Source organism: Carettochelys insculpta, chromosome 20 (assembly GCF_033958435.1).
Source record: "Carettochelys insculpta isolate YL-2023 chromosome 20, ASM3395843v1, whole genome shotgun sequence".
Lineage (NCBI taxonomy): Eukaryota > Metazoa > Chordata > Testudines > Carettochelyidae > Carettochelys > Carettochelys insculpta.
This window is the reverse complement of record NC_134156.1, coordinates 19297640-19311117: the sequence shown is the minus strand read 5'-3', so window position 1 is coordinate 19311117 and position 13478 is coordinate 19297640. Positions and strand designations below refer to the sequence as shown.

Below are 13478 nucleotides of genomic sequence, written 5' to 3'. Positions count from 1 at the left end.
GTACCTAAGGGAACTTTTAAAGACCTACAACCTATCCTTAATCAGGATGCCACACTCCAGAAGGCCTGCTGCCAGCTTTGTCCATATATCTATTTGGAAGTACCAGGGCAGTTATATTCCCCTAGGAATTTTCTGCATTTCATGTCAGTATGACTGTCTCTTTATTTAGCTTCTCTAGCATCTTTTTTTACTACCTTGTAAAATAGAATACTTTATCCAGTATCAGTGAACTACTCGAGCTTATAAATTGTCACATAAAGGAGAGAAGGAAGTGGTGGGTTTTTGTTATTAAACTGTGGCTTCCGCAGCACGAGTCCCATTCAGAGGTGGTGTCCAAAAATAGACTGAATTCACTTTCTTGGGGTTATATTTTTTATTTGAGCTATTTTGTGTTAACCTCACACAAAATACCATGCTTGTAATGGAGAGGGAAATTTCTCCTGCTTCCTGACACCCGAGTTACAGGAACCTGGCCTGTCCTGTTAAAAATAGGATGCCATCAAAGAGGTGGGCCATTGAGATGGTAGGTTTTTATGCACTCTGTTCAGTGCAAGTATCATCATCCTGTTCCCTCAAGAAAAGAAATGCTGGATCAGTTGAAAAAAGATGTCAAAGGGTACTAATTATGCAGACAAAAATACAAATAGGCCAGAGCTCTTAAAACAAGAAGGAGCAAGATAATGACATTTTTCTTTAACAGCCTGTGTTTAGTAGTTAGTTATGTCTTTTCCTTCCCAATTAATCTTTGAACGCTTCCTTTATTGTTTCTGACAGGGCTGTTTTTTGTTTTTTGTGGGATTTTTTTGTTTTTTTTCTTTTGGGAGGGGCGTAACTTTTAGGTTTTTCCCCTTGATTTCAGTAGCGAGAGGTAGAAAGAGAAATAGTCATCCTACTCTACTGTCCCTTATCTGTCAGTGCTAGATCAGCAGTACGTGCCAAGCCTATTCACTGATTTCTTTCTCCAGGGAGCTCTCTGTATCTAAGCCTCAGAGAATGATTCTGCATCTGTGTAACTAGTATCTGGAAATTCTGCTTCATTTCACACTAAGCGTCCCTTGGTAGAGTGTAAATGCACAGAATTATGGTGAGAACATTGTGTTAAAAAATTACTGAGCAGGTGTGTTCACAGGACCTTTAATGAAAACCCTCCAGTAATGTACAGCCTGTACAATTTATTCAGCACCTCACATATTAGACTCTAGCAATAAAAGTCATGAAATTGTCTTCATCAGAGGCCAGAACTATAGAAGCTCCAAAGCTATTAACACATTACTCAAATTACATATGCATTTCCCACTGCACTAGCCTTGCTGACTGCTTAGGATACCAACAACCATACAGCATCTTACTGTAGTGATTCCATTAAGGGCAGTGTACCCACTTTAATCCTTCCTGGACATTTCAACAGTATTTACGGTAAATTATGATAACAGTGGCTCATTACTTCAATGATTGAAAGACAGATTTCATCTTTTTCCTGCCTCTTGCCTCATAGACAAAGTGATAAAAGAAAAGTAGCAGCTGAAAAGGGGGAAAACTACCATAAACCTGGAGTCTCCCCTTCACCGACTTTAAAGTCTTCTCAGCCAGAGCTGAAGTGATGGGCTGAAGTAAACAACTGGTGTGTCATTCAAAGCCTCCCACTTACCTTCCAGACTTCTCTGTTCTTGCAACCAATAGAGAGGAGTGGGAACAGCACACGTCTGGTTTCCCAAGCACCTTCTTTTCTCAGATGCCTTCAAGTGGAGGAGAGAAGAGGACTAGTGCAAAGAAGCTTGCTTTAGACTATGCCGAATACAAAAAGGAACAAGTTCTAGAGCCACAGGAGGGTTGAGGACCTATTGAGGACCTCTTGCCATCAGTCCCAGAGAAGACCAGAAGCCAACAGTAAGAACAACTGTCAGGTGGAACATAGAGATTTGTAATTCCTAACAAGCTCTGCAGCTTACCACACACATGCCAGCCAGCAAAAGTGAACTCTTAGATTTTTTTTTTTTATTTAAGCTTTATATATTTAGTTTATCTTTTTAAGTAAGATTGCTGGGACATGCTTCTGTGAGTATATCATGTAACCATCTGTGATTAGCATGTTACTGTGAAATAGTATATGCTCTCCTTCAAGATATCCATTATTTCTCCCCTTCAAAGTATTGAAGTCAGTCATGTAGATATTTTGTATATTTGAACAGACTTGTGCCTAGTATAGAGACTACATGGTGAATATGTGCTTCCTAAATTGCTTGCAGGAACAATAATCCTTTCAAACATGAGATAGTATTTCTCTACCTGTCGAAAGGACAATGGGCCTGATTCTGAGTGGTGTTGGAACATCTACAGTGCTCATTGGATTTGCTAATGGTCACTCCCTCTCAAGATTTTGGCTCTTTTGGAAGTGTTACTTCCTATTATTTTGATTCATTTTCCTAATTGGAGCATGACAAAAAATGTCTAAACCTCTTTTTTTTTGAAATACTTTGTCATCTAAATATAGCTTGCTCAGTTAAAATATTGGTTTAAAAATATTCCAGCTGGAAAGCTAATTTGTATATGGAGATTCGGTTTGTTTGCATATAGTACCACTCACAGTAAGAGGTGTTTCAGTCTTTTCCTGAGAACCTCTGAGGCTGAAGTAGCCTGAATCGTCTCTTACTTTCTCATAGCATGCTGTATTTGCATTTGAGGCAAAGGAAAGAAAGCGTCCAACCAGAATGTGTCAAGTTGCAAAAAGTATCTTAATTTGAGACAAACATGACTATTTTTTCCAGTACAGTTAATATAAAAAATATACTTGGGTAAATGGGAGTATACCATATGTTGCACTGTTTGCACATTTCTTTTCTCCTTCAATAATTTAAAAACACATGAATAAGAATTTTAAGTATCTAACCCTGGATAAGCTTAATGAGATTCCTTTCTCTGATGCTGATTTCAATAGGTCAGATTCCATCAGTTTGTTTTACCTCAGGAATTATTGCAGTCCCACAGTTCCTCCAAATGGACACTTTAGATATTACATAGAAAATATGCAGCACAAGTATAATATTTGCTCATTTATTATAGCTTTTTTTTCCTATAATAATTTTAGTACGTGAACATTAGAAACCTATCCACTGTGCATGATACTCTCCACGTTTCCCATCACACATAATGACGCCTGATTAAATGCACGGTGTAGTTCAAGATCTCACTCTTGATACTCAGAGCTGTCCCTGGGATTGCTCTTGTTACATAAGAGGTGGTCTCTTGCTCTCCGGAGATGTGTCCTCCCAGGGCACCTACCTTCTTCTAGAACAATAAAACTGTCATTCAATAGGGGGAGGTTCATGAGAACAGGAGATGGAACAGAAACATGCTGCCATGTATGGGTGGATGCGGGCACTCTGCTAATCAGATGGGTGACATTTGAATCTCTGCTGAGCAGTTATTCAAGTGCTTAGCTTACAGGGAACATTGCTGGGGGACATATATTGTCACAGTTTCTTTTGCAAGAGAAAACAGTGAACTCAGAACACACAACCCCCATAACAAATGCAAAATTTATTCCTTCAACTAATCAGCCTATTTCTTGCATTGGCTGGGAAGGAAACAAAATAGTGTTAATTCTGTGCAGGGTTCTCAGCTCCTGAGATGATGGGGCCCATATGAACAACCATTTTAGTCAGGCAGATGAGATACAAACAGAAGGGTGGCTGCATGCTAGTGGATCTATCCAGAGACTAGAAGCAAGGAATTCTAATCTCAGCTCTTCACTTTGATACTGGCTTTGGATATGCTATTTAGACCTGAGTTCACAAAGCTTTTAGGTATGTGCTTCAATACATTGCAGATTCAGGACTCTCTGGTGCTCATTTCCTCATTAGCATAATCAGGATTATAATTGTTTACCTCATAGGGGTATTGTAGGGATTTATTAAGTGCTCTAAATATTTAAAGATTCTATAAGCATTTATTTATTATAGATCTACTGATTGTGCTGGTATCACTGGGAAATTGCTTTGACATTATTTAATACAGTCTTGCTTACAAACGTCACCTCTATTAACCTTGCCTGGTAAAGCTATAAAATACAACTCATTAATCTGAGCTGTCTTCTAAAGAGAATCAGAGGTACATGATGGAGGTTGGGATGGGAGAACTTTTATCCCCCACACTGAAAAGTAACTGCAAATTACAGTTCAGTACATATATTGGTTTTCTCACCCCATCATTAGTTATTTAGCTACATATAGCCCCTTTAATATTTTAGGATAATGGAGCTGTTGTGTTACGTTAACTAATAACTTTGCATTTCACCGTCCTTTCCTCTGATAGCCGTATTGTGTCTTTCTGTCATTGTTAGTAGGCGATGCACAGTTGCAAATCCAACACAATTGCGCCTTTATTTTCAGAAGGAAAACAGGTCCCTTCTCAAAAGCTGGTTTGTGAGTCATTTGACTGCTGGACATGGCTGAATGCTGTCCTCTTCCTGTAAACAGTGAGCGTAAACAGTGTATTATAATATGCCTGGGTGGCTCTGATAGTACCATTCTAATATCTAAACCAGGAATTCATAGGGTCAAGTCCTAAGCCGGGGTGGGCAATAATCTTGATGGAGCCACCCTGAGATTGTGATAAGGGGACTGAAGGCATTTTCTGGGTCTGTTACAACAAATGTTAGTCAGGATATAGATTAGTTTTCAACTTTGACACACTTGCATATGGTACTGGCATGGAAGTGATTTTTTTGTTATGTGTGTATGAAAGTTTCAAAGTTCGAGGAATCAGCCCGTGAGGATCATGAAGGTTGTGCTGAGGGCGAGGGCAGTGTGTGAGGTCTCCTCTAGCCCCTCCTGCAAATAGCATGTGGTGCCTAGAGACAGAGGACCACAGCAGTAGGCCACCACAAGGGACCTGGGGCTGTAGCAGGCAGGGAGTCTGCCTGAGGGTGCCTGTCCCAAGCAGTACCTCAGTTTACACTCAGAATCTAACAATACAATTCAGTGTTTGCAGGATATTATGACATGGGGTAAATTAAAATAAAACTTCCTTTTCTTGACATCAGTTACATTCCAGGATCTTAATTTAATGGCTAGATGAAATAGTTTCTAATATTCATAACTATGAAAGCTAAGGCAAGCTCATAAGCCACTTTATTAAAGTATCTACAGGAACTTACTGCAAAGCACTTAGGTATATCTTATTAGAAAAGGCCCCACGTAAAACGAAATTCTAGCCAACAGCAAAATTATAAAGTCCTTTACTGGGAAGGTATTCCCAGTACTTGAATTGTTGGGTGTAGTTATTTTCCAAATCCTACACCTCTAGCCCCTTAGTAAATAAATTAAAATACCAATAACACTGTGAACTTAGATGAAATTTTGCCATGTCGACCTGCATTGATTTCAGTCTTATCCATGTGCTTGGTGGCTGGTAATTGCAAAGTGAAACATCTCAACACCAGTTGAATGATTAACATTGAGTTTCTAAATTAAAAAAACCTCAGTATGCTCAATTTTTAAATACCAACACAATACAAGCAGCATAACAGATGTGTTCTGGCCACATTTGATGTTACAGAGCAGTCAATATTTGGTTTGCAAGTCAAATGAAACTACGCCTATATACAACCACAGTGTGGGTTTGCAGCTATAGGGAAAGGTTGTCTCTCCTAGCATTTCTTGCCTAAATTTTCCCACCTTTGCTACCATTCGTTGATACTGTCAGTCCCATTGATGGACATGAATATGCTTCTTTGGCGGTTGGCATTTTTTACACTGTGCCATGTGGCTCTGCACCAAGCCGAGTTAGAGAAGATTGTGTTTGAAACTTTGGCAGCTAACAGCTTCCACTGCTGCTGTCAACATTAGAGATGGGCTGGTGGTAACATTAGTAGCAAAATAATAGGCACAAAAGCTTGGTGTAAACAGATCTCTATACCAGGAACACCCTAAAGCAGACACAATCTCTGTAAATATTTGCTTTGGTGGGTAGGTTTAGTTACTGTAAATAATTGTCTAGTTGCGCATGTGGGTTAGAGAGAGCTTCAAAACTTCAGTTTATGAAATGTTAATCATGACAAATCAAGAAACATTCACCTGGAATGAATATAATGGAAGTTCCTTTTTCCAGAAGTTCCCAGTTCAGAACAGTTGGGTGATAACTTAGGGACAAATAATGGATGCATATGAAGCAGATATATTGCTCTAACCCGGTGTGTGTTTTCAATAATTTCAACAAAAAAAAGGCAAAGAAAGAGAGAAATATTTGTGGATACCAGAAAATTATACCCCAATCAATGCAGTTTAACTATAGTCATGGCACATATAACAATTTTGTAAGATTGGAAGGAAGAGTATAATACTAATTTATAAAAATATTAAGTTAAAGATGGAAACAGAGGGATTAAATTAAGAAATTCCCTGATTGATTTATCTGTTGAGATTTTTGCCATCTTAGAATGTGAGGTTTGGAATTTAGTAAAAGTTCTGTTGGTTTAGCTAGGGCAATGAAAAAAAAATACCTTATACACCATAAGAGGCTATTTTAAAATGTTTTTGCTAGAAAAATTGGTACATTTTAATTGCATGAAAATTCAGTTTCTTGCCACATTTCATAGCTAAATTCAGCTGTTAAAGTATAAAACAGATGAACTGAAGTCCTGCTTTAAATACAGTTCTCAACATCAGCTGTGAAGCTGCTAATCACTTCTCCATTTTGATCAAGAGTTTGTTACTCAACACAAAAGGAAGCATAAAAGAGAAAGAGAATGGTGAATAGTTTGGTTGTGAAGTAGATTCTGGATTTGTAGAAGGTACTTTTTTTTTAAAGCAGACAATTGAGAGTCAGGATTCCTGGCTTGTATTCCCAGAGTTACCATGGACTCACTGTGTAGCTTTTGCATATCACTCAACTTCTCTGATCTATCATTTTTATTAGTTGACTAACATGCACCTCAGTGCTTGTCAGAAGTACAGGTTTAACCTCTCTTGTCTGGCACCCTCAGGACCTGACCAGTGCCAGATGAGAGAATTTGCCGGGCCATGGGAGATCAGTATTGTCCAGCACGTTACCAACACTTCCACTGCTTACTGAGCTCTTAGAAAACATTTATGGGTAAATTACAGCTAAATAACAACACAGAACCCTGAGAGCCAGGACTGGTGGCTGGAAACAAATGTTATGGGATCACAGGAAATTTGGCCACACCCCTGATAAGTGGTCAACTGGCTAACTAAAATCATGCTGGAGTACAGATGTTGCCAGACAAGAGTTCAGGGTTAGAGAGGTTCAGCCTGTATTATTTATTGTTTGTTTTGCTATAGCACCCGCTAAGAAGTAGATGCTTTCCAAACACAGCAACCAGTCCCTGGCTGCTTCTACACATGCCGCCTCCCGTTGGCGTTAGCATGGTAATGAGGCAATTCAAAGCAGGCTAATGAGGTGCTGACATTAGCATAGTGGCATCCGCACAAATTTCAAAATGCAGACTTGGAATTGCAGGTTGACAGTGTAGCTGGGGGTAGCTTCAAAATAAGCACCCCACTTCGACATTCCCTTACTCAGATCTAGTTCTGTGGGACTAAGGGAATGTCAAAGTGGGGTGCTTATTTCGAAACTGTCCCTATCTTCACTGTCAATCTGCAATTCCATGTCTGCACTTTGAAATTTGTGCAGCCACCATTATGCTAATGAGGTGCTGAATATGCATGTCAGCACCACATGAGTCTGCTTTGAATTGCCTCGTTACCATGCCCCCTCCAATGGGAGGTGACATGCATAGAAGCAGCCCCTGTTGAAGTCTCCATTTTTGTGGCTCTGTTTACAGTATTTGGGGTTCTTTGGGATGCTTTTGATATGTGACAATTGTTTTGAATGCCCAAAGATCGACCTTGACTGGGTCGATCTTCTGGGTAGTGAAGACATACCCTATTGCATGAGTTAAAAGCCAACCTCTTTTAGTTTAAAAACTTTTTAATTTAAATGATAATATATCTGGTGACAGTTGTCAGTTTCCTTAAAAATTTTTACTAAGATTTCAATTCATCGTAGTTCAGAAGAAATGAGAATGAGAATGCTCTTTTGCATGGGACAGATCATGAAAATGGAACATTCCTTGCCAAAAGCAGACATATGGAATTCAAACATTTAAAGAGAGCAATACGTGTTAGTTGGTTTTCAGGCAAATTTTTCCATTAGCATGAGACACCTGTATGCTGTTCTGGTGACTTAAACCACGCTCACCCCCTAACATACTCTGATGTGCCTTCATTTTGTGTACTGTAAGGCAGAAAAACTCTAGGCCAGCATCCCTTGCAGCCTCAAGGGACAGGTTCAGAGGAAGAGCCCCAAGGACAGAACACGGCTGCACTGCAGCTGTTCTTTGCTCCTCATAGCCTTTGTGAGCCCACAGGCAGATGGGCTACTGATACATTAGCAAGTTTTGTTGACAAAAGCGGGCACTTGCCAACAACCTTTCACCTCTCCCACATTAGGAAGAGCTCCTTTGTTGACAGGTTTGTCGACACTCTGCGGCGGGGCCTTCTCTTGACAGACAGGGCTTCCAGGACAATGGGCAGCCTGGTCTGCTGTGCTTCCAGGTGCCTGTTTTGTTGAGAGAGCAGCTGGGCAGTCTGGCTCCTCTGTCAACAGAGTGGTATGCTCTTCTGATTGTCTTTTTTGTGTGGCCTCACTCTGTTGCCAGAAGTTTTGTCAGGAAATCTCTTCCGACAGTGACTTCTGTAACAGATCGCTGTAGTGTAACCATAGCCACAGTGTTTAAGTCAGAGCAGTTGCGGGGAATATGGAAGCCTCAGGACAGTGACATATGTAGCTCAAAAGTTACCCCAGTGAGCAAAATTTTACATAAACAAGCCATTGTTTTTTATATTAATGATTTGGATGTGCATATTCAGCCCACAGTTCACTTTGCAGCTGAGAGGCCCACATCATCCTTTGTGCTATGTCCTGTGGATCTCGGTTGAAAGCTTTGCAGTTGTTCCACAAATGCAACCTGCATTAATATTAGAATTCAGCACAAAGTGGCAGGTTTTTTTTTTGTGGGGGTCTGTTTCTCAGTAAGGTGAAATTCACCTTGGCTGGGTCTACACGTGCCCCTTCCTTTCGAAAGGGGCATGTTAATGAGCAGGTTCGAAATATGCTAATGAGGTGCTGCAATGAATATGCAGCACCTCATTAGCATAATGGCAGCTGCAGCGATTTGAAAGTGTGGCTTTTCGAATCGCGCACCTCCCATGGAGACGGGACCTTCCAAAAGGACCCCCGCCCAGTTTTCGAAAGCCCTTCTTCCTATCTGGTGGTCGGAAAAAGGGCTTTTGAAAACTGGGGGGGGGTCCTTTTCCACAGGTGGCGCACTATTTGAAAAGCTGCACTTTCGAATCTCTGCAGCTGCCATTATGCTAATGAGGCACTGCATATTCATTGCAGTGCCTCATTAGCATATTTTGAACCTGCTCATTAACATGCCCCTTTTGAAAGGAAGGGGCACATGTAGATCCAGGCCCTTTAGTCTGAGGTCCAGCCCAAACCTGCTCTGCCGCTTAAGTCCCTCTTAAATTGTACAACGTACATGACATGTGCCTTGTGAAATTTCTCTGCATGGGGGAGAATTTCAGTTAATACAGTTGCTCATCAGTATAAATGACTCCTCTTCTGTGGCTGCTGAACTGTTTAATTAAGTTTTGCTGCTGATGCAGTCACAAGTGAACCAAAATCTGGATGTGAGATCCTTTGATGAATGCATCACTACCCCGTGTTGTCAGCAGTTGCTTAACACTTCTCAGGGTATGGCTTTGTGAAACCTCAGACTTGAACAGTCTGTAGTCTACACATGTGGACATTCTCCTCTGCCTTACACACCTGTTTGGGATCAATACCATATGGGGTGTTAATTTAGAATCTAGAAAGTACAAAATGGACACATTTGTGGGTTTTTTCCACTAGTATCCCAAAATTGGAAACTACCATCACTACCCTGTGCAGCTATATAAGCACTAAAATCAACAGCTCTGTGGTTCTATAATTGAGCTACCGTTGGAATTCAGTGCGTAGATTACTTTGACTCCTGATGTCTTGCTACATGGATATTATGGGTTTATCCAGCTACCTTTATCATGGATTCTGAATGTAAATCAGTTATAGTATATTCAACATCCCCTTTGCTGTGTGTGAACCAGTTTTCAAACTGTTGCAGATTTTTTAATAAAACCTAGCACTTCTGTTTCGTGACAGCAACTTGACATCTTTTTGTAGTTAAGCCACCAACATTTGCAAAGGCATTCTACTCTCGTAGGCTGCTGAATGCAAAAAGATGGGTCTTGTGATGCAGAAATTGAAGAAACAATACATGTGTTTGCTCATTTTCTGGACTTCTTCAATTCTGTTTTTATTTATGTTTGCAACTGTTGCAAAATATAATACAGTGCTACTATTTGCCCAAGTTAATAGAAGTTCTTTGTGTTGGATTTGGATGCAAAACAATCGTACCATGGACAGAAAATAACCTTTGTGGTGTATCAGTGTTTTATGTGTGTTGTCTAACTTGCCTAGTACTTTCTGCCATTCTCAAGGTAGAAGGAAATATCCATAGATGAAACTCAGCTCACAACTGTCAAAGTTTTGTCCACTAATCAGATCTCCTCGGTGGATCTGATTTTTGTTTTTTTTACGTTTATTTTCTAACAGCCTTAAAATCCATAACTTAATGTTTTTATTTTGTTAATGTTTTGTTTTCACATATAGATAGCATTAGGCTCTCTCTTCTATGAATAGATGCATAATACATGTGTACGTTTTATATTTGCAGTACGAGAAGCAAAAAACTTAATCCCTATGGATCCAAATGGACTTTCAGATCCATATGTGAAGCTGAAACTTATTCCTGACCCTAAGAATGAAAGTAAACAAAAAACAAAAACCATCCGTTCCACTCTAAACCCACATTGGAATGAGTCATTTACATTGTAAGTTGAATCCTTTTGTAATGCTGTGTTCTCTATATAGCATGACATAATTTATTGAGATATACTTTTGAAAACTTAAACATTTGCCCACATTTTTCTAATCTTTGTCCCCTTTTTGTAGCAAATTGAAACCTACAGACAAAGATCGACGGTTATCTATAGAAGTTTGGGACTGGGATCGAACTACTAGAAATGATTTCATGGGATCTCTTTCATTTGGGGTGTCAGAGCTTATGAAAATGCCGGCGTATGGATGGTAAGAGGTTCCTTATAAAGAGAGGACATTTTAAAAATGTATGTAATTTTCAGCCCCAAGACTGATGATACTTATTGCATAATTTCATCTCCTATAAATTCATGAATCATGATGTTAAACATGGAGCATTTAAATTATAGTCTCCTCCCTCCACCCCCACATTTACATACTAAAACCAAATGGCAGCATTGGAATTTGCGTGTGAAACTCCTGTGGCAGCCTGATAGTGCTGCAAACTCAATTCTGAGAGTGGAATTTGGCACAGTGGGCTTGGTTTTGATCTTGAATATATAAGCCTCTAATTATGCCATCATAAATGTAAACCTGCTGAGAAACACATAGTAACTGGTTTCACAAAACAGCACCATTGAGTCCTTGTCTTATTTTGTGAATTACATGTCCATTATACACCTGATAAAATAGTTTTACTACATTGTTGTGACAGTAGTTAAAATTCCAACCCTATTGATGTAACTGGGAATTTTACCATTGACTGCCATAGGGATGGGATTTTGTCCTCAACTTTCAGGCAGGCCGTATCTATGATACTAAATCACATTTTAAGCAGAAGTAACATTAAGTTAGACCTTCACTGTGCCCCCCCCCTCCCCCACCATGTGCTCTACAGGTACAAATTGCTTAACCAAGAAGAAGGTGAATACTACAATGTCCCAATTCCAGAAGCTGACGAAGATGGAAATTTAGAACTCAGACAGAAATTTGAGGTGAGGATTAAATAGGTACCTACACTTCTGTTTTGCAGGGGTTTCTCACTTGTTATATAATTGATCCGAGACATGTTTTTTTTTAAAAAAAAATGAAGAATAAGGCAGTTTATCACTGATTGATTGAGATGTATTATAATTTTTGCTGTGCATTCCTGTTGGGTTACTTAGAAGACTGGGTTGATAGGTTCAGTCAGTAACATTAAACATCATGGGCCCAGAACCAGCAGCATTTTATCATTTACATATCAGTTTTGGGAGGTATATAGCCATTTAAATTTTTATGAGGGAATTATTATTATTTGTCAAACACTGAATACTTAGAGCTTTTAAAATATGTGCAAAGTCACTGTCCTGAATCTCTGAACTCACTAAAGTGGGTGCAGACATCTCAAGCTAAGAATACGACATTTCTGCTTATGTACAGGAAAGAGAAAACTGCAGGAGAAACATATCTGCAGCAGATATAGCCTGCCTACTGTGATGCAAATTGGAATGGCTGGTCCTGCTTGTTGTTGCAAATTAAGAGGATGTCCCAACAAAACATTTGCCATCCGTTACACCTAGATAGACCCAGCAGCAATAGGGCTCAGCACAGGAGGGGGAAAGCTTTGCATTTGCAGCCTCGCTAGAACCAATTCTTATGGACTCAGTATTCCTCCTGACCACATCTTCAATTTTTTGAGACATTCATGGCAGGCGGTCATGTTTCTTCTTTCCTGATACGGCATATGAGAATTTGACCCCCATTATTTATCTCAGACTTAATTAGCATACCCACTGTGCACACACAATATTCAAACCTCTTTTCTTAGCCTTGAAATTAATATTCTTTTATGCTTACCAACAGACAGAATTCTGCACTGTTTTGTTTTGTTGTTTTGTTTTTTATAAAAGACAAGTTAAACCAAAGAAAATAAGGGGAGATAAACCATTCTCCTTTCAGAAAGAATGTGTGTGTCTTTTGCTCTTGAGTCTATGTTGAGATCAGCTACTATATTTGTGGCCTGCAGCAGGGAATAGGATCTGTTTTATACATTTAAGAAGTATTTAAAACTCCAGTTCATATTTTCATATTCTTCCACGTACAATTGGACTATGTCCAGCATAAATTTGTTTTGCAAGATCCTGTTTACATTATATCCTATCTAGATTGGAATTTTTCTTTTGGACTCTGAATATAAGTGTTTCAAACTTAAAATGACAATCTCCTGCTGTTTTGAGGCAGATTTGAAATGTTACATAGTGCTGTTTTGAGGCTAAGTCTGTACACAGATAAAGTAGACGTTGCAGAAACAAAAAAAATGGGAAAGTTTTAGGGTTTCTTTTGTTTGTTTGTTTGTTTTGTTTTCTTGCTGATTTGAGAGTGAAGCCAGCGGGGTTAATACATAACCATAAAATATTTCACTGGGGTTTTTTAAATGAATTCTTACAACATTTTTACAAAACGTTTTACCAGGGATAAGAAATAGTACTATTGTTATAACGCCACATATGTAAAGTTGTGCATAAGGTAAGAACTTAAACAACTGCTTAATA

General features: G+C 39.2%; 1 protein-coding gene across 2 annotated transcripts in view; it reads left to right on the top strand.

Moving 5' to 3' along the window:
• PRKCA (protein kinase C alpha) overlaps positions 1–13478 on the top strand; it is a 350851-nt gene that overhangs the window by 246930 nt on the left and 90443 nt on the right. For both annotated transcript variants that reach the window (XM_075014246.1, XM_075014244.1), the window contains exons 6-8: positions 10802–10958; positions 11080–11214; positions 11843–11939. In XM_075014246.1, the coding sequence (XP_074870347.1) occupies positions 10802–10958; positions 11080–11214; positions 11843–11939 (389 nt within the window). The remainder of the gene's footprint in view (positions 1–10801; positions 10959–11079; positions 11215–11842; positions 11940–13478) is intronic.